The sequence below is a fragment of the Salvelinus namaycush genome, chromosome 8 (assembly GCF_016432855.1).
Source record: "Salvelinus namaycush isolate Seneca chromosome 8, SaNama_1.0, whole genome shotgun sequence".
NCBI classification, from domain to species: domain Eukaryota; kingdom Metazoa; phylum Chordata; class Actinopteri; order Salmoniformes; family Salmonidae; genus Salvelinus; species Salvelinus namaycush.
The window spans coordinates 50,384,189-50,407,827 of NC_052314.1; the positions used below are offsets into that span (position 1 = coordinate 50,384,189).

General features: G+C 47.6%; 1 protein-coding gene across 6 annotated transcripts in view; it reads right to left on the bottom strand.

Moving 5' to 3' along the window:
• Positions 1–23,639, bottom strand: part of LOC120052780 (catenin alpha-2-like) — a 654,154-nt gene that overhangs the window by 437,501 nt on the left and 193,014 nt on the right. For all 6 annotated transcript variants that reach the window (XM_038999899.1, XM_038999897.1, XM_038999900.1 and 3 more), the window contains one exon: positions 10,138–10,341. In XM_038999899.1, coding sequence (XP_038855827.1) covers positions 10,138–10,341 — 204 coding nt within the window. The remainder of the gene's footprint in view (positions 1–10,137; positions 10,342–23,639) is intronic.

Sequence of the window (23,639 nt, forward strand, 5' to 3'; positions counted from 1 at the left end):
CTTAGAGAGGCTGTTTAGCAACTATGGCAGAACCTGACAGGCTAATATGGGCTGTGGGAGCAATAATAACAAAGTGTGTGTTTGTGTGTGTGTGCATGTGTGTGTGAGTGTACGTGGATATGTGTGTGTGCTATCACATGTGTCTGTGTGTGTGTGTCCATGGCAGTGTTTTGCAGTGTGTGTGTGTGTGTGTGTGTGTGTGTGTGTGTGTGTGTGTGTGTGTGTGTGTGTGTGTGTGTGTGTGTGTGTGTGTGTGTGTGTGTGTGTGTGTTTGTGTGTGTGACAGGAGCCTCATCAGAAGCCTGGTACTGTAGGAGTGGGTAGATGGCAGCGGAGAGTGAGGAGGAGGAGGACATGAAACAATACGGGGAGGAGGGAGCTGTGTCTAATGAGCCAGCTAGAAATGACGACCACTGTCTGGCTGGCGCAGAGAAAGAAGAAGAGAAGAGAGAGAATAAGAGATGGATAGAAGGGGAGAGAAAAAGGAGACAAAGACAGACAGAAATTGAGAGAGACCGAGAGAGGAACCGAGAGATAGACAGAAACAGACTGACAGAGATAGTTAGAGTGAGGCAGAGTCCACGTCACAGGCCATTTAAACATCTCCTCAATCTCCCACCGGTGTCTCATCTTGTGCAGAACTAAAGCCCGGGAAACTTCCCAGCAACCCCCGCTTACCCGCCTGCCACCCCGCCGACTTGTCAAGCTGCATTTTTTTCTTCCTAAACTCCTGTAATTGAGCTGCCGGGCGCTTAAATCGTGCGCTCGGTGCGAATCGGCCCATTTCCTGAATCGCGGCGCGGTGGGAGCAGGCCAGGCACCTCTCGGGGAGTGCTTGCCTGCAGCCACACCGACAGGCTTCAAGAGAACGAGACAAACAACACTAAAAGACGTCATCAGCACTTCCGCTGCCGTAGGATCATCACCGTTTTAACGCAAGTCATCCTACCTGAGCTATCAACAAAGCCAGAGCTAAAGCTTGATGAAAGACGCAAAGTCTCGGGAGAGGTGATTAAAACAAGTCTGAAAGCAAACTGGATGTGGCGGATCCTAGCATCAGATCATTAGCGTCTTTGTTTTCTTCGGATGTCGAAGGTACATTGAGAAAAAAGCCAGACTTGAGTTTTAATTTGTTTTTGTCTGTGCCGAAAAAGTCCAGACGGTGTACCGACTATTGTTTTCACACAATAATCCTTGGGCCTCTCTCTTGAGGGAGGTTGTGTTGGGCTCTCGCTGTGAGGGACATCAAACAGGCAAGGCAGAAGAGATATACAGTGGAGGCCCATGAGGTATAGCAGAGTTGATATAGTGAAGGCCTATATGGGGGTGTGAAGGCTGGTGTGGACGGGTTCCCGTGACATTCTCCATTATCAGACAGTTGTTAGCTCTACGCAGGCAGCAATCTGTACCACCCTGTCTGGGTCCATTAAAGCAAAACTGCAGGTACAAACTACAGGAGCGAAAACAACAGGGAAGTTGTAGAGAAACACACACACACACACACACACACACACATTGATGGCCATTGTCTGGGACATCAGATGCATCAGATCCTTCCATCCCCTTTGATCAGCTCTGAATCACCTCCACACCCAATTAGGCTCAATCCATTCCAGTCATGTATTATTCAGCTCCATTACAAGCCAGTACTCCCTATGTGTCCTTCACACACACCCGCGCACACAAACACAACACATACACACACACACAAACACAACACATACACACAGGTCTCAGATGATGAGTCACGGTCAGGACAGGGAGGCAAACGATCAATCTCAGGTCCTAGTGTGTGTGTGTGTGTGTGTGTGTGTGTGTGTGTGTGTGTGTGTGTGTGTGTGTGTGTGTGTGTGTGTGTGTGTGTGTGTGCGTGCATGCATACGGAGGTTGGTCTCTCATTGAGATGGCATTGTACTGTAAACACAAGGGTAATTAGCAAACAGTCGAGCTCCACTGGCCAGACCTTGGAGCGGACCAGACAGACAATTGATGTCCTTTGATTCAGACAACAGACAACAACTGCTTCTGCTTGCTGATGCCTGCCATTATGGCCAGTGCTATTAGGACAGTAAGAATACTGCTGCTGGCTCAGAGATCCTGCTCTGTATTCTTTGTCTGGATGGATGGACTGAGGGCAAGCCAACAACGGACATGGCTGGTTAACAAGATGGCCGCCGACTGTAAAGGGTGTTACAGAGGAGCACTGGCGCTGTCTCGGCGTCCTCCCCAAGAACCTCCAGATGTAATGGAGTCGCGCACGCACACTGGCCAGCGCTGCTCGGGCCTTCTTAAAAAGTATTGATCGACTTCTTTCCTTTATTTATCCTCCCTCTCCCCCACTCCTTCCATCCTTTCTCGCGGGCCAGTCAGGGCTCTGCAGCTTTACCTGCCTCAAGGGTCTCTCTCTCGCTTTCTCTCTCTCTCTTTCTCTCTCTCTCTTTCACTCTCTCTCTTTCACTCTCTCTCTCCTACTCCACTCACTCCATCACGCTTAAGACACTGGCTGTTTGAAAGGGGAGAGAATATGCTCTGATTAGGCATCTGCAGCTTTACAATAGCAGACACATGGACACACACTGATTTCCCCAGTGTTATGCAGCTCATAGTGCAGTGTACGTGAGGGGAACACACAGGTCTTGATTATGCTCTCCATGTCACCCCCTGTGCGTGTGTGTGTGTGTGTGTGTGTGTGTGTGTGTGTGTGTGTGTGTGTGTGTGTGTGTGTGTGTGTGTGTGTGTGTGTGCGCGCGCAAACGGGTAGGCATCTGTCTCCCCTAAACGGCTGTCCGTTTGGTGTACCACGTCCCGCTAACTGCATGATTAAAACCCTCTTATGCTCTCCCTAAATCCTGTTTACTAGTCACACCCAGGGCCCTAATGGTACCCTCCTGGCCCCACCCCTAGACCTCCACCCCCGTACCTCCCCGGCCATGAGCTCTAGCCCTCAACCTCCCCCTTGACCCAAGCCAGCAATGCATTACTCCCGCCGATCAATACAGATCGGCCCAGTCGGATCGGTCTGTAACCAATTCAGATGATACTGATGATTCAGCCAGGGAGCTCCGGGCCACTGTCACCAATCACTAATCACCAGCGCTGCCCGACAGGTATGGACATTCGCCTGTCACTTGGACCTAATTTATTGCTGACTACCGCCATTGATTAACCTTGCCTTGTGCCTTGTGAACCGCTGTAGTCCGAAGCCATGTTTCTGAGAAGGGAGGAAAAGGAGGAGTCTGCAACGATTATTGGAGTGAATGGAGCAGGGAGCGTGGAAAATAATGATATTAACAGTGTCGTGTGTGTTTAGACTAGTACAGTAAACTTTACTAAAGGTGGGTGTTATAAAAACATCTGTAACCTTTGGTCTCTGGACCAATAACCTATGGACATTCATCAGTCATTGGATGATTACTTGATAAAGACAAGCATTGCTGAACTGACTCAATCAGCAACATGCCAGGGACTCTAGTGCAGGTCTACATACCATAGTTTGAGAAGCACACTGAACTATACAGTATGGCTATTATTGCTTTTCAATGCTTCTCTTAGTGTGTTAAGTGACTATTTCAGAGGCCACATACAGCTCCCTCTCCTCCAGGTGTGACCGTGTCCACACTGTCCACTTAGCAATCAGCACCACCCTCATCCAATCACAGGAAGAAGACGCCCGCCACAGAGACCGCCAAGTGTCTGAGCAACAGCGGGTCACCGGCGGCGTTTAAGACCTGTCAAATCCCTCTCGAGAGGTTGTGTTTGAAGAGGGGACCACATCGCCACGTTATCGACCCATGTTTGCTCTCACGCTTACTGCCGTTTACCCCCAAGCCCCTATCAATGGGCACCGCAATCAACCAACTGTCTGTCAGAGCCCACGGAAGAACAAATACAACTCTGGGGTGCATCCAAATTGGTACCCTATACTCTATATACAGATGTAGGATCTTAATTTGATCACCCTGTAACAGGATAACTATCCCGCAATACAGGTTTAAAAATGACTTCTGAAGTTTGTAATTAACACTTAGACATTTCAGACTTGATTTTCCATTACAAAAAATATATCAACTCCTACAAAATGTCCATTAATTATAATCCACATAATTTGCATTTCCTGTTGCTGCAGGATTATTTTCCTGCTGTAGTAAACTGGCTCAAATTAAAATCCTACATCTGTAGTGCACTAAGAGTTTTCCGAGGAAGGAGTGAAACAAAAGTTTGAGTCATTTTCCCCCTTCGTCGAGCTTACGCTACAGTACATCTGCCCTTCCTTCAACCTGTCTGACGTTTGCTTTTTTTCAAGCTGCTGACTCAAATGAAGGCCTTTAAGAACATAATCCTGCAGATCTCCTGTGTGTGACGGCTTATGCTCTCCTTCCTTCCTTCCCTCGCTCCTCTCCTCTCTTGTTTCCGCGTCGATGCGCTCCGGAACAGGTGTCATTTGTGGCCACTAAGCCATTGGCAAGTCCACTCTGTATTGACCCCTTACAGTATCAATTCTGCCTGTGGCAGTGACCCTGCGTGATAATCGCTGGCTACTCCCCAGACTAATCTAATGTGTGTGTTGCCTGTGTCTGTAGGCCTTCTACATACTAGTCTGGAAGCTAACTGGGTATTAGATATCTTAGATGTATCTAGTGGTATTAGATACAGCTCCTCATTAGATTATTGCTTCACTGTAGTCACAACACAATGTGAACTGGTGGTAGTAGTACATATTACAGCCCAGCTCCTATGCACCTTCATTTGTGTGTGTTTTTGTGTCTTATTGTGTGCTTTGTCTATATTATTGTGTGTTTTGTCTGTATTATTGTGTGTTTGGTTTATATTATTGTGTGTTTTGTCTGTATTATTGTGTGTTTTGTCTGTATTGTTGTGTGTTTTGTCTATATTATTGTTTGTTTTGTCTGTATTGTTGTGTGTTTTGTCTATATTATTGCGTGTTTTGTCTATATTAAACCGGTGCACCTGGTACCTATTACCATAGCCCGTTCAAAGGTACTTAAATATTTTGTCTTGCCCATTCACCTTTTGAATGGCACACATACACAATCCTTGTCTCAATTGTCTCAAGGCTTAAAAACACTTCTCCTCCTCTTTATATAACACTGATTGAAGTGGATTTAACAAGTGGCATCATGAACAGATCAGGTATGTAGACTCAATGTATATATACAACTGTGTCTGTGCTTCTACATTTCTGCTCTTAGGTACAAATAGTGCCTGTTTTTATTTCAAATAGTTTGAGCATTTGATTGAGCCTGTCTAGAAACAAGTGTTTAAAGCATTAATAGACGCCAGTAGTAAAACCTGACAGGTAATGGCTGTAGTCTAGCTTTCAATACCACAGCTATTACCACTACCAGACAACAGGACACACTATTTGAACAGTCAGAGATGTGCTGTATTTAATTTTTTTCACCTTTAGTTCTCATTTACAACTGCGACCTGGCCAAGATAAAGCAAAGCAGTGCGACAAAAACAACAACACAGAGTTACACATGGGATAAACAAATGTACAGTCCCATAACACAATAGAAAAATCGATATACAGAGTGTGCAAATGTATTAAGATTAGGGAGGTAAGGCAATAAATAGGCCATAGTGGCGAAAACAATTACAATTTAGCATTAACGCTGGAGTGATAGATGTGCAGATGATGATGTGCAAGTAGAGATACTGGGGTGCAAAAGAGCAAAAATAAATAACAATATGGGGATAAGGTAGTTGGTTGGGCTATTTACAGACGGGCTGTGTACAGGCGCAGTGATCGGTAAGCTGCTCTGACAGCTGATGCTTACAGTTAGTGAGGGAGATATAAGTCTGCAGCTTCAGTAATTTTTACAATTCGTTCCAGTCATTGGCGGCAGAGAACTGGAAGGAAAGGCGGCCAAAGCAGGAGTTGGCTTTGGGGATGACCAGTGAAATATCCCTGCTGGAGTGCATGCTACGGGTGGGTGTTGCTATGGTGACCAGTGAGCTGAGATAAGGCAGGGCTTTACCTAGCAAAGACGTATAGATGACCTGGAGCCAGTGGGTTTGGCGACGAATATGAAGCGAGGGCCAGCCAGCAAGAGCATACAGGTCGCAGTGGTGGGTAGAATATGGGGATTTGGTGACAAAATTGATAGCACTGTAATAGACTACATCCAATTTTCTGAGTAGAGTGTTGAAGGCTATTTTGTAAATGACATTGCCGAAGTCAAGGATCGGCAGGATAGTCAGTTTTACGAGGGTATGTATAGCAGCATGAGTGAAGGAGGCTTTGTTGCGAAATAGCAAGCCCATTCTAGATTACATTTTTGATTGGAGATGCTTAATGTGAGTCTGGAAGGAGAGTTTACAGTCTAACCAGACACCTAGGTATTTGTAGGTGTCCACATATTCTAAGTCAGAACCATCCAGAGTAGTGATGCTAGTCGGGCGGGCGGGTAAGGGCAGCGATCGGTTGAAGAGCATGCATTTAGTTTTACTAGCATTTAAGAGCAGTTGGAGGCCACGAAAGGAGTGTTGTATGGCATAGAACCTTGTCTGGAAATTAGTTAACACAGTGTCCTAAGAAGGGCCAGAACTATACAGAATGGTGTTGTCTGCGTAGAGGTGGATCAGAGAATCACCAGCAGCAAGAGCGACATCATTGATATATACAGAGAAAAGAGTCAGCCCGAGAACTGAACACTGTGGCACCTCCATAGAGACTGGCAGAGGTCCGGACAACAGGCCCTCTGATTTGACACACTGAACTCTATCTGAGAAGTAGTTGGTGAACCAGGCGAGGCAGTCATTTGAGAAACCAAGGCTGTTGAGTCTGCCGATAAGAATGCGGTGATTGACAGAGTCGAAAGCCTTGGACAGGTCGATGAAGACGGCTGCACAGTACTGTCTTTTATCGATGGCGGTTATGATACCGTTTAGGACCTTGAGTGTGGCTGAGGTACACCCATGACCAGCTCGGAAACCAGATTGCATAGCGGAGAAGGTACGGTGGGATTCGAAATGGTCGGTGATCTGTTTGTTAACTTGGCTTTAGAAAGGCAGGGCAGGATGGATATACTGTAGGTCTAAAACAGTTTAACGTTTCAGCTTCCACTGTTTGTTAGCCTAAAATATCAAACCTATGTACTCATTTCTGAAACATTGACATGCCCTCTGCCCCTCTCGATGCAAAAGCAGCTTTCGCTAAAATATTGCTGTTTCACTTCATTCGTTTCATGAGTTTCGGTTGGGAAGACTAGAGCTGAAGTGACTAAAAAGAGCTCTTACCACAGACGAGAGAGAGAAACAAAGAGTAAAATGCTACCACATCTTCACACTATTTAGCCAACCGAGTGTGAGCCAACCTCAGTCATAACTGTGGACGGAGCTTATGAGTGGGAGAGTGGGGGGGACAGTGGACAATGGACTGGACAATTCCTTCAGTTCCTCGCTAAATTGGTGAAATGTATCAAATACTTCATCTTTTAGTCGTTCAGAAGCATCTGAATTATTTCCGAGGGCTGTCCCGCTCATAGATATTTATATTCACAGTGTTGAAAATAGTAAGTGAAAATGACACAAATTGATGAATACAGTAAATATGCATGTGTTCCAAACGCAGCTTGTTGTCACCACAACACAAAATCAAAACTTTTCTGTCACAGAGTCCGTTTGCTATAGCTTACCTTTTTTTGGTTTCAATTTATTTGGATAGTCCCAAATAGATTGTTTTTAACTCGGTAGATGTTCAACTAACTGTCAACAACATGTTGACTAACTATCGCATAATCCTATCCCTCGCCCTAACCCTAGCCTAACCCTTATCCTAACCCTAAACTTCAATGTAACCCTTAACCTTAAACCTAAAACACTGTGGCATATAAAAAGAGCTGGAATTGATCGTTTACACATCTGTAATCATCTATAGAGGACTATCAAAATGAAGTGTGAGTTTAAGATCACTTCCTTCGTCAAATTATACACCAGGTCCAACGGGAACTATACACCGGGTCCAATGGGAATTATACACCAATGGAAATTATACACCAGGTCCAATGGGAATTGTACACCAGGTCCAACGGGAACTATACACCGGGTCCAATGGGAATTATACACCAATGGAAATTATACACCAGGTCCAATGGGAATTATACACCAGGTCCAACGGGAACTATACACCGGGTCCAATGGGAATTATACACCAATGGAAATTATACACCAGGTCCAATGGGAATTATACACCAGGTCCAACGGGAACTATACACCGAGTCCAATGGGAATTATACACCAATGGAAATTATACACCAGGTCCAACGGGAACTATACACCAGGTCCAATGGGAATTATACACCAATGGAAATTATACACCAGGTCCAATGGGAATTATACACCAGGTCCAATGGGAACTATACACCAGGTCCAATGGGAATTATACACCAATGGAAATTATACACCAGGTCCAATGGAAATTATACACCAGGTCCAATGGGAATTATACACCAGGTCCAATGGGAATTATACACCAATGGAAATTATACACCAGGTCCAATGGGAATTATACACCAATGGAAATTATACACCAGGTCCAATGGAAATTATACACCAGGTCCAATGGGAATTATACACCAGGTCCAATGGAAATTATACACCAGGTCCAATTGGAATTATACACCAGGTACAATGGGAATTATACACCAGGTCCAATGGGAATTATACACCAGGTCCACCAGGACTTCCGCTTTATCACAATCCCGCTGGAAGACACACAGGGAGCATGCCCTACTTCGGCACCTGTGGAGCAGCTGTCATGGGGTGGTTAAGTGCCTTGCTCAAGGGCACAACGGCAGGCGATGGCATCTAGGATTTGATAACAGCAACCCTCTGGTTGCCAGCTCACTTCCCGCCAGATGTTTCCCATCAAACCCGGGATTAGAATTTGCAACCCTCCGATTATTAGCTCGCCTCTCTAACCACTAGGCTACATGGAGCCCATGAACTATCCTTCTAACTGTCACAAACAGAATGGAGTCAACTCAGAACACACATTTACTGTCCCCATGCCTGTGTTATCACTGTGAGACTGTGGGTGGCCATTGCTTTGGTAAACGCACTAGTTGGGCCTAGGGGACGATGGTCGTGCTGATGAGCTACTTAGGATCAACAAGGGATTCAAAAGCCTCTGAGCCCGAGCTCTCTGCTATTGCTAATGACTACAGAAGCTGACAGAGAGAGAGAAAGAGGAGGAGGCCATAAAGAGAAATAAAGAGTGAAGGAAAGAGAAAATTCAGAGGGACCTTCCTCAAGGACTAGGGCCCTTTAAGTAGTAACTGACAACTAATTGCACCACCGCCACCACCACCGAAACTTCATTCATGATCCCCTTAATGTATCCAAAATGGCCAACCAGTCACAAAACTAAGCCCTGTAGGCCAACCCAACACAAGGCCGAAATGACACGATAGAGCCCCCATTTCGGCTCTGGTTGCAATGAAGTCTATGGACGCTGAGCATAGCAAAGCACACAATAACCTGGTTCAGTGAGTGAAACACATGAATGCGCCGCGGCTGCGGCCAGCCTTCCCTCACTGCAGTAACTCACCTCCAGAGTCAAGGCCATTAGGGGGTTATCTAGCGGCCCGACCAGGGGGTCGGTAACTGCTCTGCAGTGGGGGGGTTATGGACTGAGGAGATTTATAGTGAGGAATGCCACTGCGAGCCAAAATGGCGTTCCGTGTCTCTCGTGTCACGCTGTGCATATCACATTACAGTCCACTATCACACTGTAGAATAGAGAGGATGTATTTCAACAGAGTAGAACCAGACAAGTGTGCAAGTTAGTGGTAAAAGGGAGAGTGGGGAATTGTCTGGAGCTGAAAGAAGAATAGATGGGGCAATGTGTAATGGAGTGGAGCTGTGGTGTGTGTGTGTGTGTGTGTGTGTGTGTGTGTGTGTGTGTGTGTGTGTGTGTGTGTGTGTGTGTAGTGAATTTTTTAACAAGACGTAGAAAGGAGAGAACACGAGTGGTACAAACTGTAGCAGCTTGTGTATCTGAGGAAAGGTGCGTGTGTGTTTGAGTGTGTGTATGCACGCACATGTGATTGTGCATGTGTGTGTGTGTGTTTATATGCGGTAAGCCCAAAATCCTCTTCGAGGGGTACTCACATTGTTCATGTACTCGCTCAGCAGGTCTTGCAGGGCCTGCCGGACAGCGTTGCACTCAGCCACGATGCGCTCGCGGCGGTCGTCGCGGGTGCAGGACGAGTCGGCCATGAGGGCGGCGCCGCTGATGATGCTCTCCAGGCGCTCCTCCAGGGAGGGGCGGAAACGCGCCTCGCTGAACGTCAGCGGGTCCAGGATGATCTTGTTCTGACCGGGAGGAAAGGAGAGAGGGAGGTCAGAAACAGGCTCACCAAAGGTCAACTTTTGAATGATATTGCACTTTTGAACTTTGCACCCAAAGAGACTGTATAACATTCAGAGTCGAGCACGTCACTCCTTTATCTTATTACCAAAGGGTTAAGTGTTGGATACCGAATGTAATGTAAGCAGAGAGACAGAGAGACAGAGAGACAGAGAGAGCGAGAGACAGAGAGAGACAGAGAGAGAGAGAGACAGAGAGACAGAGAGAGCGAGAGAGCGAGAGATTGATTAAGCTATGGTTCTGCTGTCACCCACGAGTTACATTCTCAGCTGTTTGTTTGGAACTGGTTGTCCCTGAAATGTACTATTGGTAACAAAGGCTTATGTCTGGGGTACACAGAGTCATACACACCATTCTGGTCTTCACAATGACTATAATATTACACATAACAATATCGGAGCTCTCAATGTCATGTCAGAGTGACCCATGACCAAAGTCGTCGTCTCCCAACGAGAGAGAGAGAATATGGGACAAACAGAGCCACAAAGAGAGAGAGAGAGAGAGAGAGAGAGAGAGAGAGAGAGAGAGAGAGAGAGAGAGAGAGAGAGAGAGAGAGAGAGAGAGAGAGAGAGAGAGAGAGAGAGAGAGAGAGAGAGAGAGAGAGAGATCGAGAAAGAGGGGGAGAGAGAGGACCTGTAAGACAGCAGACGGCAGTGGTCCATTTCATATTATTAATGACACTTTCTCTCGGGGAGAGGGGGAGAGAAAAAAGGAAGACAGAAAGAAAGAAAGACAGAAAGAAAGAAAGAAAGAAAGACAGAAAGAAAGAAAGAAAGAAAGAAAGATCAAACGATCGATGGAATGATAGAAACAGAGAGCGCTGCCACAGCAGGAGGGAGGGAGTTGATCAGAAGATGGAGTGGAACAAAGCCTAACAAAGAGCTAGCGATCACATTTGGCAGCGAGGACCGCGGTGGCAGACAGCTCAGTGCAATCTGTCAGCGCTAGGTGGTAGAGCCAGAGGCTGAGAGTGGAGGAAATGTCACCTTCAAGCTTAGCTTTAGGGTCCTAGTACCAGACCCTTACCCCCCCCCCCCCCCCCCACCGTCTGCTTTAAGGGGCCTTTAAGCACAGAGTGAAGAGTGAAGAAACACAGGGGCCATGAGGCAAAGCCCCCGGCTTTTATTGATGGAAGTAGCTGCAAAATATACTTTTTTTATGATCTGTACAGCAGGTAAGATCAAAAATTACCATATTGATGGCGAAGGTATTACGTTTTACGTTTTACGGCCGTACAATTTCAATATCCCATTCGGCAGCAGTTTGCGGTGCGGTGGGGTTTTTAAGAGGGAGAAGTCACGCCGGGTAGGCAGCGTTTATTAGTAAAGAGGTGCCTAAGAGTTACACACGGGCCAAGCCCTAAATTCCTTAGCTGTGTGTGTCTGTGTAAGTGTGTGTGTGTGTGTGTGTGTGTGTGTGTATGTGTTTATATCGGTTGTAATGCGCATTATGGTTGAAAACAGTTCTAGTCGGGCCTAGTTGAATGCAAAATACAGTGCCGTTCAATGACCACTGTCTTCAACTGCTTTGCGAGGGCCTAATTTGTTTCTGTCGCAGCAAGGCGGCATCTATTGTCCACAAAGCGGTTTAGCCACAATGTCGAGTCTAGCAACCGAAGCCTATTCTAAAGGACAGCAGGGTGCCGTCACATTGACGGGAGACACAGAGCACACACACATTTAACAGTTAACATCTCTTACCCGGAGCGACTTCCACACGCACACAGACAGAGAGACATCGAGCTGACGGCTTTGTCTGAAACCCTGAAGTGGCAACCCGGCCCTATGAATGGGACACCCATTCCAGGCCACTGCTCTGTGTGTGCGAGAACGAGAGGTAACAACACAGATGGTATTAGACCTGGAGTGTCGAAAGTCATAGGGTCATAGCCGTCTCCATCCTGCCCATAATGCCCACCATTATCACCGTTTTCTCTGCCTTAACCTTCCCGAGTGGCGCAGCTGTCTAAGGCACTGCATCTCAGTGCAAGAGGTGTCACAGCAGTCCCTGGTTCAAATCCAGGCTGCATCACATCCGGCCGTGATTGGGAGTCCCGTTGGGCGGCGCACAGTTGGCCCAGCGTCGTCCGGGTTTGGACGGAGTAGGCCGTCATTGTAAATAAGACTTTGTTCTTAACTGACTTGCCTAGTTAAATAAAGGTTACATTTCATCTCATCTTGAATGTTATTAAGAGCCTCCGGCTTCGCAGGCTTGGTAAGCACAATCCATTGGCTTTGGGAAGACATTACCAAGACAGTGAGTCTTAGGAATGGGGCTAAGGGCATCCTGAGTGGCGCAGTGGTCTAAGGCACTGCATCGCAGTGCTAGCTGTGCCACTAGAGATTCTGTGTTCGAGTCCAGGCTCTGTCGCAGCCGGCTGTGACTGGGAGGACCATGGGGCGGCGCACAATTGGCCCAGCGTTGTCCGGGTTAGGGAGGGTTTGGCCGGCAGGGATATCCTTGTCTCATTGCGCACTAGCGACTCCTGTGGCGGGCCGGGGCGCAGTTAACGCTGACACGGTCGCCAGTTGTACGGTGTTTCCTCCGACACATTGGTGCGGCTGGCTTCCGGGTTGGATGGGCATTGTGTCAAGAAGCAGTGCAGCTTGGTTGGGTTGTGTTTCGGAGGACGCATGTCTATCGACCTTCGCCTCTCCCGAGTCCGTATGGGAGTTGCAGCGAAGAGACAAGACTGTAACTACTACCAATTGGGGAGAAAGAAATGGGTGAAAAAGAAGAAAAAAATGAATGGGGCTAGATTGTTTACATTGTTTGGATCGAACAAACATGCTAGCCGCGCGAAAAGGTGATGGCATGCGTTCCGGTAATACAGGCATTCATTAAGGTTTGCCTTATCTCGTTTTCTTCAACGTGGGAGAGAGGAGAGGGGGATGGAGGGAAGAATGGGAATGCCCAGCATCAGTAGAGCTAGAGGTGGCCTGGATGAAACTGGCTGTAATCAGAGGGGTACTGTCTTTCATATGTTTCAGCGTTGCACAACGTAGAACCGCTCTGCTAGCCTTGATCGGGGTGACACTGTTGTTTTATTCATTTGTATTTTTTTTTTTACATATCCCTGATTTATTCATGGACACAGAATATTTACAGAAGCGATTCAGGTTGAAGTCGCTCGCGCTCCCCGCTCGCATCATGGTTCAACAGAGGCCGCCACCGCAGCCCGCTGCCCATGAGCTGAGCTACATTAACTCAGATGGTTCTGATTTGAAAATGAACAAAAAACATGTCAAACAAAAAACAGCCCTGCCTTAGGACACATAACAAATCTAAAATGTTTGTTTTGGAGGCTTTAGTTGCAGAAGCAAGCGAATGGTAACAGTGAGTTCAGAGCCTGGACAGGGGGCAGGGTGACAGGCTGTTTGTCAAACTATGCATAATAAAGACGGGACGGAGGATATTGGTGGGGCCTGTGTCATTGTTACACATAACCTACTTTACACAGGCGGGGAATGTGTGAGAGAGAGAGAGAGAGAGAGAGAGAGAGAGAGAGAGAGAGAGAGAGAGAGAGAGAGAGAGAGAGAGAGAGAGAGAGAGAACGAGGGAGAATGTGAGAAACAGAAGGCGTGGAGGAAAGACAGAGAAGGAGGGTCAGAGGCAGCGAAAAATAGGGGAGAGAAAAAGGACTTGTGAGACAGCAGGAGGGCAGTGGCTCTGTTTATATTATTAATGACACTCTCTCAGCTACCTCTAAAACGACCCTGCCTCCTTTACAAGCCCTGGCCTACATTCACATTCACTGGTTGGCGCCTCCTGAACCCAAATACTGAAGGCCTGATTCCCCCCAAGGGACTCATTTTATCAGTTACATTTAGCAGTTTAAGTCTGTATAGCAGTTTGTGGTCTAGTTTAAAGAGATACTCTGGGATTTGGCAATGAGGCCCTTTATCCACTTCCCCGGAGTCAGATGAACTCGTGGATACAATTTGTATGTCTCTGTGTTCAGTATGAAGGAAGTTAGAGGTAGTTTCACAAGCCAATGCTAACTAGCATTAGCGCAATGACTGGAAGTCTGTGTTTATCTTCTAGCATGCTAGTAGTTACCCATAGACTTCCAGTCATTGTGCTAATTCTAGTTAGCATTGGCTCGCACCACTACCTTTAACTACCATAGGCAAAATCCTGAAGTATCCCTTTAAGACCGACCATGTGGCAGAAAGAAAGTCCAGTGGGGACATGTCCAATTGCTGTCTTCACTGGGGTGTTTCAACTTCAACAGCTCAGGTTAAAGCCACAAAAAATGTGTCTGAGTTACACTGGCCAGGTATGAATCAGTGTATGTGCACTCAGATATTGGCAGGCTCAACTTTTACACCGTGACTATGTTTGAAGTATCCCGGGAACGGAAGTACACTTTATCATCATATGACCATTTGCTGGCTATTGACGCCAAATGCAGGCTATTGACGTGGCGAAGACAGAAAGATTTCTGGTCGGTAAACTAAAGCCAACAACACAGCAAATAGTCTGGAGGACATATCCCAGCCTATCACAGCCTACACAAACAACCAAGGAGAAATGACGAGACACGAATGGAAAAGGAAATCTAGGAGGAAAGTTCTTTGCTCTGCGTCCCAAATGTCACCCTTTCCCCTAGACTAGTGCACTACTTTTGACCGGGGCCCAGAGTAACGCACTATGTAGGGATTAGGTTGCCATTTGGGACGCGTGCCCACACCGAGTGTCGGGACTTGTCAACCTCTTTACATTGAGTCACAACAGGGCTTGTGTGTTCAGAGCTGCAATCATCTCCACGCTGGGACAAAAAAAATGCCATGCAGCAGAGACCAATGCCCCAAGCACCAGCTACATGTTGAGAGGTGTGTGTGTGTGTCTCTCTCTCTGCGTGTGTCTCGCCCACGCGGAGCCCGGACCTGTTGCTTATTGCACCTTCTCCTCCTCTTTTCTTACATTTTATATCTCCTTTTGTCTCTCTTTACCAAGGTGTAATGGAATTCGCCCCCTGCCTTCCATCCCACCCACGGACGACCATGTCGTACATCATTTAGACTGGGAGAGAACAGTGTGCTCCTTTCGCTGACTCATCCAGGGCTTCTGTGTTGTGCTTTACCGCCACTATATACACACACACACACACACACACACACACACACACACACACACACACACACACGCACAAATTAATACACACAGGCAAGCACAACCATCATACACACAAACACATTCACACACACACACACACACACACAAACAATATACACACTCGCACACTCCATCAACCATAGACACAGCCTGATATTTCCGATAGCTGCTATTTTTAGGGAGACACAGAAAAAGACTGCAGAGTGCCGTGGCGGAAATTGCAAGTTCATCTGTGATTTCCTCCCAGGATTATCAGTCTGTTTGTCTTACTGATTGTTGTTGATGTTTTGTCTCTCTCTTTTCTCATTCTTTTTTTAAGTCACTTGGACGATTACTACTTTGCCGGTAGATGTGTTAGTGAATAACGCTGTTTAGCTGCAAATTACCCGATTCAGGTGGAAAATAGGGGTCCTTTCGCTCCTGCCAAGCAGAAACAATCTCATTACTCAAGTTGCCTCTTATCAGCTCTCTGCAACAGTTGGCTGGGGGAGAGGGGGTAATATATGTATCTACACCTCCATATCCCTCACTAAATCAAAATATCTTTGAATAGAGAATAGAATCAGGGATATATAACATACAGACATTCAAATATTGATACATCTCAGCTGACAATATACAGTATATATATATATATATATATATATATATATATATATATATATATATATATATATATATAGAGAGAGAGAGAGATAGAGAGAGAGAGAGAGAGAGAGAGAGGGAGAAAAATTGCAATTGCATGCTAATTGGTGGTGGACGAGGATAGCTTGAATTCTGCAACACATACAGAATAACCCCTTTGGAAATGGTTCCAAGGGGTTATTCGGCTGTCCCCATAGGAGAACCCTTTTTCGTTCCAGATAGAACACTTTTTGGTTCCAGGTGGAACTCCTTTGGATTCCATGTAGAACCCTCTGAGGAAAGGGTTCTAGCTGGAACCAAAAAGGGTTCTCCAACGGGTTCCCCTATGGGGGCAGCTGAAGAACCCTTTCAGGTTCTAGATAGAGCAAGGCTCAAAGCGAAATATGCTTACAAGAAACGGTAAAGGAAATGAATAAAAAGCAGCCGGCATTGCTCTTTGACAAAGAGATTTAGAGGCACAGGAGATTAGATGGGACCATGGAGACTGGGACACCTTGATTTAAGAAGACAAAGCAAACCCACAGTACCCTGGAGGGGATCTCACATCTCGGGGGAAAAGTCTCTTAGGAAGGGGGGAAAAGAACAGCTGAAGATGATATGTTATTTACAAGATGCATGATAAAACAGTAGAGAAGAGCTTTGCCCTGAGGGATGGACTTTGTTGTTATTCCGAGCAGGGTGTCAGTTTGTTGTGATTGCTCTGAGTAGGGAAATGGGGGAATGGCGGGGAGAGAGAAAGAGAGAGCGAGAGATAGGGAGAAGGGTGGGGGGATGCATCCTCCAGTTTTGACAAAGGCCCAGGGCCCTTTTAACGAGAATTGGTGACGGTTGAATTCATTCTCCTTGCACCTCTCTAGTGTCAATTTAGTCCTCGTCCACAGCTTTCATCAACCTCTCCCTCAATGTCAGCAAAACAAAAGAGCTGATCGTGGACTACAGGAAACGGAGGGGTGAACACACCCCCATCCACAACGATGGGGCTGTAGTGGAGTGGGTCGAGAGCAAGTTCCTCTGTGTCCAAATCAATAAGGAATTAACATTGTCCACATACACCCTCACAGTTGTGAAGAGGGCACAATGGCCTCTTCCCCCTCAGGAAGCTGAAAAGATTTGCAATGGGCCCCTCGGGTCCTCAAAAAGTTCTACAGCTGCACCTTCAAGGGCATCTTGACAGGCTACATCAACACTTGGCATGGTAAATGCAAGGCACCCGACCGCAAAGGCACTACATAGGGTGGTGAGTACAGCCCAGCACATCACTAGGGCCGAGCTCCCTGCCATCAAGGACTTGTCAGAGGAAGGCCGAGAAAGGACCTTGACAGCTATAAGCTATAAGACCTCTAAATACCTAATCAAGGCCTTCCGAGTGGTACAGCGGTCTAGGGTACTGCATGGCAGTGCTAGAGGTGTCACTACAGATCAGTGTTCAATCCCGGGCTATGTTGCAGCCGGACGCGACCGGGAGACCCATGAGGCGGTGCACAATTGGCCCAGCGTCGTCCGGGATAGGGGAGGATTTGGCCGGCTGGGATGTCCTGGACCCATCACGCGGTACCAACTGCTTGTGACGGCCTGGCGCATGCACACTGACTTCGGTCGCCAGCTGTGCGGTGTTTCCTCCGACACATTGGTGCGGCTGGCTTCCGGGTTAAGCGAGCAGTGTGTCAAGAAGCAGTGCGGTTTGGCAGGGTCGTGTTTCGGAGGACGCATGGCTCTCGACCTTCGCCTCTCCTGAGTACGTACGCGAGTTGCAGCGATGAGACAAGACTGTAACTACCAATTGGGGAGAGCGCCGTGTTATGTGCACACCCACACATAACATGTGCACACATGCATACTCAAGCCACACATACACACACACACCACATACGGTACACTGCTGCTCCACATACTACAGCTCAGTCTATTATCTATCCTGTTGCCTAGTCACTTTACCCCTACCTATATGTACAGTACATAGCTACCTCAATGACCTCGTACTCCTGCACATCAACTCGGTACTGGTACTCCCTGTATATAGCCATGTTATTTTTTACTCGTTATTGTTATTCGTTATTCACTGTGTATTTATTCCTCTTGTCACTATTTCAATTATCATTGTTTTATCTTTAACTCGGCATTGTTGGAAAGGGCCCATAAGTAAGCATTTCACTGTTAGTCTACACCTGTTGTTTAGGAAGCATGTGACAAATAACATTTGATTTGATTCACTTTTGTCACTTATCTTCTCCGGTTGGATATTGTGATATAGATCCCTTAGACGTTCAAGCCTAATCAAAGAATGGAGTGAGAAAATGAAAGAGCGAAGCAACAGGTTGGAGCAAACTTTCAAAACATAACCCCGGTATGGTGCTGGACACACGGAGTAATGATACAAGGCAGAAATGTTTTCTGTGATTGCGATAAATAGCATTACTTCCTGTTTAGAAATGAACCACGGTGAAGGTCAGACGGTTAATCGTTGAGGTTATTTCAAACAGGTGAGAACCATTGAGATAGTCATCTCTTTTTCAATGGATCCCGATCCCTGATTATTGAAAGATATGGGGTTCTGGGAAGGTGATTACCAAAAACCTTTGAGAAGTAAGAGGTAACCAGGATGTCAAGAAATTACGTTGTAAAACGTTGAATAAAAAACAGAAAAGGTAAACTATGACATTGTTGCTTTTGCAAAGGCGGTAGATGATCTCATATGGCTTAAGATAGCATGTAAGTACGTCAGCCCTAGTCTCATCTTTCCCCCCTTGCCACTGTCCATCAGATCAGGACTGCAGGCAGTGCTATGGTCACCTCAGACCATTTGATGGGTCCTACTTCGACCCCACTTTGGGCCACTGAGAACGTCATCTAGGCCTATGTCGCATGTGCTCACCAAAACACTGGACACTCTGACATTTCCGGGAGCCCTCGAGCAGTTCCCCACTGGTCCTTGGACAAAATGTAGCAAAACTTGATCCTTCCATTGCTTCGCCCTGCAGGTTCTCAATCACCCATGAATAGGGTCTGGGTAGACCATGACCACAACATGGGCACGCTAATGCTTCAGGGAGAGCCTTCAAGCTTTTCCCAAGCGGTACTTGGAAGACAATCTTGACAAAAGCAAGACTCGTCCATTCTCCGAATGCTTGGCCCTCCAGGTCCAAAACCCACCCACGCATTGCATTGGGCTGGTTGGACAATGAGTGTGATGCCCTGTGACAAAACTGGCCGTGGGCCACCACCACCCAACAGGGGCATATTAGTCACATTGTCCTCCCTATCTGATTGATTACGCTAATGAAGGGGGCCCGGCTGGCTCGCTCCGGGTTACTATTTGCTCACTGTCTCACGATGGCACCAATGGTGGAGTTGGTTGTCATGGAATCTGAGCTTCTGCAAACAAAGTGATATTTTGTTCCTTCTCCATAGCTGATGGTGTGACGCACCAATGTCACCATCGCCATCCCTAGCGAAACAGAGCAGCAGAGCAGCTGATCCTCTTGGCTGTTCAATCAGGCGTTCCCTTAGTTACGGGGGAAGCGTTAAGTTAATTAAGAGAGAATCGCAGTGGCGACAACCCCCGGATTAAGTCCGCTGTAATCACGCCAATGGTAAATGTCACCCAATAATGAGAATGAACTGAATTAACTAAATCCCTGTGAGCCGAGAATAATGAAGGGGAGAACAGTGTTGGTTCCAATCCAGGCTGCAACCAAACCAAGGTGAGAGGTTCGCATCCGACTTCTCTTTGGGTCTTTTACTCACCAAGCAATGTGTTTTGGTGACAGAGCGGAGGAACAATGGCAGGATCCTTTGTATGACTGACTGGCTCTTGAAAACGATGCGGCTCTTGGTGAAGACAACACACCTGTAATCTCTCTCTGCTTCAGGAGACACTGTCCGGGGCCCTCAGAGGAAACTCTCTCTCAACGTCTCTCTATTACACTCCACGGACCTGCGCTTTAACACAGCTTAGGCCCAATTTAGCTCCACTGAAGCAGCGGATGATAGCCCTAGCCAATGAAATGCTGCTGAGCCCACTCGCTGCGTACTGCATTGTACAGCGCTGAAGTAACAGGTGCTAATACTACCATCTCTGAGGTTATGAGTGGAGAGTGGAGCCAGCGAAAGGTTGGAGGTAAGAGAGAGTTCAAATCTAATACTGGGCAAAAGTCTGACTTGATTCAATGTTGTGTACAATCAAGCTTGAGTGGCCCTTAATAAGGAGGGCCAATTTGAACACAATGTTCCATCAAAGAAAAGTAAGGTCAAATCCAATCCAAACACTTAAGGGCAATGTTTCTGTTATGCTGGTGAATGAGGACCCAAAAGCGACGTAATAGTAACAGAGTCTTTATTCCAGTATTAAACAAATAATGATTCTCCTGGATATTATCAATGGTCAATCCAAAACAGGAACTGAAATCCTCTCGTCAATAGAGAGGAACGACTGGAGACGCGACCACAGACTGCAGGTCGCTTCAGGAAGGCACTGGCCGTAGCTGACATAGACACCTGCTCACACGCAGCATCTGAAGAAGGCAAAGAACACGACAGGGCGGAACAAGGACACAGGAACAGCAAACATCAAACAAGAATCCGACAAGGACAGAAGCGGAAAACAGAGGGAGAAATAGGGACTCTAATCAGAGGGCAAAATAGGGGACAGGTGTGAAAGAGTAAATGAGGTCGTTAGGAGAATGAGAAACAGCTGGGAGCAGGAACGGAACGATAGAGAGAGAGAAAGAGGGAAAGAACCTAATAAGACCAGCAGAGGGAAGCACAGGGACAAGACATGATGAAAGACAAAACATGACAGTACCCCCCCACTCACCGAGCGCCTCCTGGCGCACTCGAGGAGGAACCCTGGCGGCAACGAAGGAAATCATCAATCAACGAACGGTCCAGCACGTCCCGAGATGGAACCCAACTCCTCTCCTCAGGACCGTAACCCTCCCAATCCACTAAGTACTGGTGACCACGTCCCCGAGAACGCATGTCCATGATCTTCCGTACCTTGTAAATAGGAGCGCCCTCGACAAGGACGGGGGGGGGGGAGGGAAGACGAATGGGGGCGCGAAGAAAAGGCTTGACACAAGAGACATGGAAGACAGGGTGGACGCGACGAAGATGTCGCGGAAGAAGCAGTCGCACAGCGACAGGATTGACGACCTGAGAGACACGGAACGGACCAATGAACCGCGGAGTCAACTTGCGAGAAGCTGTCGTAAGGGGAAGGTTACGAGTGGAAAGCCACACTCTCTGACCGCGACAATACCTAGGACTCTTAATCCTACGTTTATTGGCGGCTCTCACAGTCTGCGCCCTGTAACGGCAAAGTGCAGACCTGACCCTCCTCCAGGTGCGCTCACAACGTTGGACAAAAGCCTGAGCGGAGGGAACGCTGGACTCGGCGAGCTGAGACGAGAACAGAGGAGGCTGGTACCCAAGACTACTCTGAAACGGAGATAGCCCGGTAGCAGACGAAGGAAGCGAGTTGTGAGCGTACTCAGCCCAGGGGAGCTGTTCTGCCCAAGACGCAGGGTTTCGAAACGAAAGGCTGCGTAATATGCGACCAATCGACTGATTGGCCCTTTCTGCTTGACCGTTAGACTGGGGATGAAACCCGGAAGAGAGACTGACGGAAGCACCAATCAAACGACAGAACTCCCTCCAAAACTGTGACGTGAATTGCGGACCTCTGTCTGAAACGGCGTCTAACGGGAGGCCATGAATTCTGAACACATTCTCAATGATGATTTGTGCCGTCTCCTTAGCGGAAGGAAGCTTAGCGAGGGGAATGAAATGTGCCGCCTTAGAGAACCTATCGATAACCGTAAGAATCACAGTCTTCCCCGCAGACGAAGGCAGACCGGTAATAAAGTCTAAGGCGATGTGAGACCATGGTCGAGAAGGAATGGGAAGCGGTCTGAGACGACCGGCAGGAGGAGAGTTACCTGACTTAGTCTGCGCGCAGTCCGAGCAAGCAGCCACGAAACGGCGCGTGTCCCGCTCCTGAGTAGGCCACCAAAACCGCTGGCGAATAGAAGCAAGCGTACCCCGAACGCCGGGGTGGCCAGCTAACTTGGCAGAGTGAGCCCACTGAAGAACAGCCAGACGAGTAGAGACAGGAACGAACAGAAGGTTACTAGGACAAGCGCGCGGCGACGCAGTGTGAGTGAGTGCTTGCTTTACCTGTCTCTCAATTCCCCAGACAGTCAACCCGACAACACGCCCCTCAGGGAGAATCCCCTCGGGGTCGGTAGAAGCCACAGAAGAACTAAAGAGACGGGATAAGGCATCAGGCTTGGTGTTCTTATTTCCCGGACGATAGGAAATCACGAACTCGAAACGAGCGAAAAACAACGCCCAACGAGCCTGACGTGCATTAAGTCGTTTGGCAGAACGGATGTACTCAAGGTTCTTATGGTCAGTCCAAACGACAAAAGGAACGGTCGCCCCCTCCAACCACTGTCGCCATTCGCCTATGGCTAAGCGGATGGCGAGCAGTTCGCGGTTACCCACATCATAGTTGCGTTCCGATGGCGACAGGCGATGAGAAAAGTAAGCGCAAGGATGGACCTTATCGTCAGACTGGAAGCGCTGAGACAGAATGGCTCCCACGCCCACCTCTGAAGCGTCAACCTCGACAATGAATTGTTTAGTGACGTCAGGAGTAACAAGGATAGGGGCGGATGTAAAACGCTTCTTGAGGAGATCAAAAGCTCCCTGGGCGGAACCGGACCACTTAAAGCAAGTCTTGACAGAAGTCAGAGCTGTGAGAGGGGCAGCCACTTGACCGAAATTACGAATGAAACGCCGATAGAAATTAGCGAAACCGAGAAAGCGCTGCAACTCGACACGTGACTTAGGAACGGGCCAATCGCTGACAGCCTGGACCTTAGCGGGATCCATCTGAATGCCTTCAGCGGAAATAACAGAACCGAGAAATGTGACAGAGGAGACATGAAAGGCGCACTTCTCAGCCTTCACGTAGAGACAATTCTCTAAAAGGCGCTGGAGTACACGTCGAACGTGCTGAACATGAATCTCGAGTGACGGTGAAAAAATCAGGATATCGTCAAGGTAAACGAAAACAAAAATGTTCAGCATGTCTCTCAGTACATCATTAACTAATGCCTGAAAGACAGCTGGAGCATTAGCGAGACCGAACGGCAGAACCCGGTATTCAAAATGCCCTAACGGAGTGTTAAACGCCGTTTTCCACTCGTCCCCCTCTCTGATGCGTACGAGATGGTAAGCGTTACGAAGGTCCAACTTAGTAAAGAACCTGGCTCCCTGCAAAATCTCGAAGGCTGACGACATAAGGGGAAGCGGATAACGATTCTTAACCGTTATGTCATTCAGCCCTCGATAATCCACGCAGGGGCGCAGAGTACCGTCCTTCTTCTTAACAAAGAAAAATCCCGCTCCGGCGGGAGAGGAAGAAGGCACCACGGTACCGGCGTTGAGAGAAACAGACAGATAATCCTCGAGAGCC